Source organism: Pygocentrus nattereri, chromosome 12 (assembly GCF_015220715.1).
Source record: "Pygocentrus nattereri isolate fPygNat1 chromosome 12, fPygNat1.pri, whole genome shotgun sequence".
Classification (NCBI taxonomy): Eukaryota; Metazoa; Chordata; class Actinopteri; order Characiformes; family Serrasalmidae; genus Pygocentrus; species Pygocentrus nattereri.
The window spans coordinates 5,497,534-5,505,033 of record NC_051222.1 but is presented as its reverse complement, the minus strand read 5'-3'; the positions used below and the strand labels follow the sequence as shown (position 1 = coordinate 5,505,033).

The 7,500-nt window shown below is 41.5% G+C and overlaps 1 protein-coding gene across 2 annotated transcripts in view; it reads left to right on the top strand.

The window, feature by feature from the left end:
* Nucleotides 1–7,500, top strand: part of si:ch73-383l1.1 (receptor tyrosine-protein kinase erbB-4) — a 323,429-nt gene that overhangs the window by 265,235 nt on the left and 50,694 nt on the right. For both annotated transcript variants that reach the window (XM_017719311.2, XM_017719313.2), the window contains one exon: nt 2,584–2,628. In XM_017719311.2, the coding sequence (XP_017574800.1) occupies nt 2,584–2,628 (45 nt within the window). The remainder of the gene's footprint in view (nt 1–2,583; nt 2,629–7,500) is intronic.

Below are 7,500 nucleotides of genomic sequence, written 5' to 3'. Positions count from 1 at the left end.
CAAGCATACGAAGGCTTATTAATCAGTAACTACAGGGTCTTCAATGCAAGCTAATGGAGCTATTCTTAGGTTATAGGAGTGTGTAATAAAACCTTGGGCCTGCTGTTGAGCTCGTGCTTTGTTAATGGATTATTTGGCCTACTGGGTCTACGATAGCTAACTTATCACTTGCTGATAACGGGACTCCTTCATGGAGCCAAATGAAAACCGTCATTAAACAACGCAACGTTAATATTTTGCAGACAACGTTCATAAGCAGTGATTAATCAAAATCTATGAAAAACACTTACTTAAAACTTAGATCAGCATGGAAAGGTCATTAGTAGCGGGTGTGAACCCAATAAAATAACCCAGCAAGTGGTTCACACCATTAACCCAAATGTTGGGTTGTGCAGTGAGACGGAGAGAGAGACAAATAACCCAGCAAGCCCACCCAACTGCTTGACCCCAGTGCTTGGGTAGAGAAAATAGAACGTAATATGAAAGACCATGACTGAGCAGCTCCAGCTTTGATCTAAAAGATTGTAATTAGAGCTGATAGAGGCTCACCAAATGACAATAGTCATGTTGGTCACACCGCAAGAAGGTTCTCAGCTGCTGTAGAGAATCTGAGGAGCACAGGGTTGGGAAATCAGGTAGTTGCTAAAAAAAAAGACCATGACTAAGAATGTTTTTCGATTTGATCTGGAAGATTATGACTGGAGCTAACAGAGGCTCGCCGAATGACAATAGTCAGGTTGGTCACACCCCAGGAATCTTCTCAGCTGCTATAGAGAAACTGAGGAACACCGGGCGAGATAATCAGGCAGTTGCTAGAAGCATGTCCTGACTGGATAGTAAGAATTTCACCTGCATCTGTGGTGAAAGCGAGGAAGAGAGGGCTAGTTGATCAGCCAGTTTCTTAGCAAAAGACTAGGAATGTCCCAGTTTGATATGGAAGACTGGGATCAAAGCCAAACCCCTATTAATGGATCGGTTTAAGCCGATTCCGTTTTTGTTAAGGCTGATTTACTCCATTGCACTTTTACGCCAGTGTGATTATTTGACGTAACTGACAAGCAGCAGCGGCGAGGCCTGTTTTCAGAGGTTAGCACGCAGTTTGAATGTGTATTTTAGAGTTGAAAGTTAAGAAAAACCAAAAGACATTTCTGATGTCTGCGTTGTCTGTGATTTGTGGCAGGAACAGGGCGACTTTTCATCAAAATGTGGTTAAATTAGCTGCATGAAAATGTAATTTTGTGGCTGTTAAGTGATACTTTTTAAATCCCACAATGGGGAAATTCCACCTCCGCATTTAACCCATCCGTGAAGTGAAACACCACATACACACTAGTGAACACACACACTAGAGGGCAGTGAGCACACTTGCCCAGAGCGGTGGGCAGCCCTATCCACAGCACCCGGGGAGCAGTTGGGGGTTAAGTGTCTTGCTCAAGGACACCTCAGTCATGTGCTGTCGGCTCTGGGGATCGAACCGGCAACCTTCTGGTCACGAGGCTGGTTCCCTAACCTCCGATTGCCCCCCCGTGCACTAACAGGAAAAGGAATAGGCTGCTTCAAGCCACCTGAAATATGAACCCAGCATGTTTACCGCACTATGAAACTGTCATTTCACGTAATAAGGCCTATCAAAGATATCAAAGACACATGAATTCCACTCTGCACATACTGAAAAAATGTGATCTTACAGCAGCATTTTAAAGTAAATAACATCTTAGGGTGTCTTACAAGAACTAATCTAAACTGGTTGCGCTATCTTCCAATTATCCAACATGATGTCTTCAGCCACTCATTATTACATTTATGGCATTTGGCTGACGCTCTTATGCAGAGCGACTTACGATTTGATTGTTTTACACAGGTAGGCGGAGGTGGTGTTAGGAGTCTTGCCCAAGGACTCTTATTGGTATAGTGTAGGGGGCTTACCAATCCAAGCGGGGGATTGAACCCCAGTCTACAGCGTAGAAGGCAGAGGTGTTATCTGCTACACTACACCAACCATTATTAGAGGACTCCGGTTTTGATTAGGGCCAAAAAGCTTGACCAGGATGTCCTTAACTGAAGTCTTGACCTGCAAACACTCAGGACACATATATGCAAACATGTACCGGCCCATGTAGCAGATTAACAAGGACTTTGAAAGGTTCTTTCCATAAAGAAAGGCCTGCATGCCATGACTGTTATTGTGAGCTAATTGGCAATTAGAGCCCACTAGAGCCTGGTGTCATTGTAAGGAGTCCAGCTGAGAGAGATTTAATTCCCTGCCACACTTTTTAATTTGACCCACTCTACTGCTCCCGTTCAAGTGCACTCTGGGTAAATGGCCTCAGTCTGGTGCAAACACAGATTGAAAACCAAGCAGGCCTGAAAATCCTGGCCTGTGTTTGCGATATGGCTTTGGTTGCATGCCATATTTTATTCATCAGTACTTTACTGGATACTTTCGTTTTACCCAGTTTAAGGAGCACGTCTGAAAGTGGACGAGGCAGGATGGTCTTAAGGATGTGCTGCTTCTAAAATAACGCAGTTGCCATGGCTCTTTATGCTTTCCAGTATTCTGATACATCACTGTATCTGTTTCAGGTGCACTGGACCTCGCATCCAGGACTGCATTGGAATGCTGGACAGGTAAGATCCCCGAACGTTCTTTCAGTGACTGGCATTCTAATTGGGAGGCAAGCAAATTAGCCCTCAAGACTCAGATGGCAAATCCATTAATTCATTTAATAAGCATGAATGTTGTGTTATGAAGACACAATATTGGAGCTAACCCAGCGAGGGTTCGTGTGGGGTAAAAAGTAATGGGGCCCAAGACAGTTGTGATACTGGGAGAGTGTGCAGGCCCCTGTAATGGCAACCCATACGATTCCTTATATAAGGATTCTCTCACTTCTAAGCAACAGATGTGCAAAAGTTAAAAAATGCACATGAATTTGAATATTGGCAACTCTCACCGCAAGTAGGCCTTGTGTGGAGTGACCCGCAGTGGACCTTTGGCAGGTTATGTGTAGGCTAGCCCAGCCACGTACTGCCCAAACGGAAAGATTTCCGGGATGGTGACACTTTATTTTGAGTAACCTTTTAGATGAAAATGACTCTCAGTAACATGTCAGAAACATTAGAGTTAGGCTTAAGACCAGGGTGAGGGTAAGGATTAGGTTTTGGTTTGAGGTTAAGTTTAGGATTAGGATTAGGGCCAGGGTGAGTGTAAGGATTAGGTTTTGGGTTGAGGTTAAGGTTAGGATTAGGTTTTGGGATAAGGTTTAAGATTAGGATTAGTGTTTGGGTTAAGGTTTAGAGTTAGGAGTAAGGCCAGGGTTAGAATTAGGCTTTGGGCTGAGGTTAGGGTTAGGATTAGGGCTAGGATGAGGGTTAGGATTAGGTTTTGGTTTGAGGTTATGGTTAATATTAGGCTTTAGGTGAGTGTTAGGTGTTGGGTAAGGTTGGTAGGGGTAGGTTTTGAATTGAGGTCAAGGTTAGGGTTAGGATTAAGGTCAGGGTGAGGGTTAGGATTAGGTTTTGGTATGAACATCGGGTTAGGATTAGGGCCAGAGTTGGTTAAGGTTGGTAAGGTTAGGTTTTGCTTAGTGAACGTAACATATTAACAACACATCTACATAATGTAAGTAATCATAAGAACATCTACAAGGTATTTCCTTCAGTGTATTCAGACACTTCACTACTGCTACTTCACTGATATGCTGTTGAAGTGTTACAGATAATCTGTTAAGAGTTTATTAATCATCTACAAAGGACCACTCCAAATGAAGTGTTACTCAGGGATGTGGTTCCACTGTAGCCTGACCCACAATGGGCCACTGCAAGGTTATCTGTGGGCTAGTCCCTGCAGAGTGTTCCTCCCTCTCCCTCCGTCACTCAGTGGGATGCTAGCCAATGTGGCCCCCTTTAGCATTCTCCTGCAAGCGTGTAGAGTCATGTAGTTAAGGTGCATTAGTGCCACTGTCTGATAGCCTACCTAGGATGTGGAATCAGCTGTGACTAAACAGGGAAAAATTGGCAAAAATTGCACCCCAAAAAAATACTAATAAATAAATCATGGAGACGCCTTTTTGACATTCTGAATCCTCCCCTGCTTATCATTACTAGAGCTGCTGTGGCTCAGTAAATTTCATGTTCATCTGGGCTGCGCTGTATTGATCGCCCAAATGCCACTCGTTCACCCCGGACCTGACCTCAGCTTTTCATCATCTCTGCTCGCTGAGTGTTTATGAACATTATTCTTCTCCCGGTGGAATGAGTTCAGCTGTCCACGCTCTGAAAGTTTAAAAAGAGTTCAGTTGGCTTTGAGACAAAGCATTTCTTTAAATGTAGCCGTGAAAAAGGAAACGCGTGAAAGTAAAAACAGAAAAACACCTTTGAAAGCGGCAGGAGTAGTTCCGTCTTTAAGGCTGCAGCCTTTTGGGGGTCCATCAGTTACCTGATGGACAGTAAAATGAAAGGATAACTAATAACAGTCTACACTGTGGAAATGTGTAGTTGGATGCCTGTTTGGGGTTTTTTATAGATGGTATTTTACATTGCAGAGAGCCGTCTCAGGATTCAAGGCTCTTCCAGTATTTCAGCATTGTTAGTTCGGGCCAGCTCTGGTTCTAGTGACAATCACAGCTGCTGGTTGGATCTGGTGTTTGAGTCTAAATCTCAGCACAATGGATTTGGATCTATATTAGATGAAGAATGTAGGACTTCCAGCACAATTTATACATAGTTTCCCCATTTGCTCATTACACAATATTACACAATAATTTGCAAATTAACTACTTTTTTTTCCTCTGGTGATCTGAGTTTAGTTGCATCATTAATAAAGTTATTCATGTATGTCTATAAACTCTACAAGAAAATACTACTACTACTATATTATGATATACACTCACTGGCCACTTTATTAGGTAAAGTTCAGTTGTTTGTTAACACAAATAGCTAATCAGCCAATCACACGGCCACAACTCAGTCCATTTAGGCCTGTAGAGGTGGTCAAGACGACTTGCTGAAGTGCAGACCGAGCATCAGAACGGGGAAGAAAGGGGATTTAAGGGGCTTTGAACGTGGCGTGGTTGTTGGTGCCAGACGGGCTGGTCTGAGTATTTCAGAAACTGCTGATCTGCTGGGATTTTCACACACAACCATCTCTAGGGTTTACAGAGAACGGTCCGAAAAAGAGGAAATATCCAGAGAGCGGTCAGTTGTGTGGACGAAAATGCCTTGTTGATGTGAGAGGTCAGAGGAGAATGGGCAGACTGGTTCCAGATGATAGAAAGACAGCAGGAACTCAAATAACCAACCAGAATCTCTGAGGAACGTTTCCAACACCTTGTTGAAAGTGTGCCATGAAGAATTAAGACAGTTCTGAAGGCAAAAGGGGGTCCAAACTTTTACTAGCAAGGTGTACCTAATAAAGCGGCTGATGAGTGTATAATATAATATCATATAATATATTATATTATTATATATAATTTTTATTATTTCTATTATTGTTGTTATTTTTAATTGACCACTTCACTTCATACTATTATTGATTATATGAGTACAGTACACCTAGCTGAATTATTCTTAGTTTACATAAGTAAGCATTATAGTAAATTAAGTAAAGCATTACTATATAATAAAATAAGACATCAAAATGTATAATAATAATAATAATAATAATAAGATGATCATTAAGAAAAAAATCTTAACCTCTTCTATTACGTCTCTGTATAACCTAAAATTAATTCAGCCTGTGGCACTGCCATCATGTAATTACTGAACAGTAAGCCTATATTAAGTTTGTAAGTAATGCTAGTAATAATGCTAATAAGAAGAAGAACAAGAAGAAGCTGAAAAGTCCTGATACTAAATTTTGGCTGACAGATCAGTTCTGAGCCATGAGCACCACTATACCCTGGGGTCATATCCACTTCCAACCAAGGCTACTGTGTAAACATGCAGAGCAAACAGCCCTTTCACCTGAAACTGAAACTGAAAGCCAAACAACGCCTTCAGCCCACATTGCTTTGCATCAGTGTTTGACACGCTAGCACTTTGGTTCATGAAGAATGGTTCGATTTCCACATAGGAACTGTTGGGTACAGTTAAATACTGTTCAGATTAGCAAAGGTAGCGTAACTCCTCACCTTTATAACAGCATGGAAGATGAGCAGAGAGCATTCAGCAGCACAACTGGGCCAGGAGTGGAGTAACATTGCAGGATGTCTTATCACGAGGCGCTCTGAATAAAAGCCTGTTGTACCTGAGTTGTGCACCAGCTTGTACTGCATCAGTTTTTATTGCATTTATTTGCCTAGATTAATAGATCCAGACAGACACGCATCGGGTGGGCTAATCTGAATCTAGCTTTTAGAGTTTATTAAGTCCAGTAACAGGTGATTTGCAGCCTCCTGGGGGTTTGATTCAAGTCTAATCTGAGCAAAGTACTTTTGAAAAGCCCCGTGGATGAGACTGCATGAGTGAATATGGTTTAGAAAGCTGATTTTCACAAAAGATCGGACAAATGGGGAATTAAATATGCTCTGAGAGTTGAAGAAAGAAATTGAGATGTTACCTTTATTAATAATAAGGATAGCGATAGTTATATAAATCCAAACCCAATTCCAAAATAGTTGGGACAGTAAGGGAAATGCTAATGAAAACAGAAAGCGCTGTTGAGTAAATTCTGTTTGAGCTTCATTAAATCGAAAACAGCATAAGGACACGATGCTTCATTATTTTTTGTAAACATCAATCAGGATAGACAAATAAGTCCCCAATACATTGGAGACATGTCTGCAGGCCAATCTAGCACCAGCCATATTATTATTTTGCAGCATATATGTCTTCAAAATGTGTTCGGCAATAACGTGCTTTCACAGATGAAAGCTACTAACTAATACCTCCCCATACCATAACAAATACTGGCTTTTGAACTTTAAGCTGGTAAATTGGCTCCTCTTTGGTTCAGCAAAGACAATGTATTATTTCCATAAACATTCTGAAAGAATCTCAGGCCAAAATATGCATTTCCACTATGCATCATTCCTTTCTTAGATGAACTTGGGCCCAGAGAAGTTGGCAGCATTTCTGCACATTGTCCATAGATGGTTGCCACTGTGCGTAGTACAGTCTTAACTGTATTTACTGACAGGGGTTTGTTAAACTATTCCTGAAACGTTTATGCAGTGCCATATGAGGGATTGCAGGGTATTGGTTTGTTTTTTCGCCTTGCTTTTTATGAACAGGGATTTTTCAGGATTTCCTGAATATTTGTATGATATTGTGCACTGTAAAAGGCGTAAAAGCTAAAGTCCTTGCAGTCGCTCGTTGGGCAACACTGTTCTTAAACATTTGGATTATTTGCAGATGTAGTTTTTGGCCAAATGGTGTGGTCAACACATTCCTGCTCATGAAGTACTTGGCCTTTCTTCCCAAGCATGATTGCATCATCTCATTATTCAAAATGTTTTAATAATTCACAGTATTTCTAATCTTAAACTGCCCCTGTCTAAA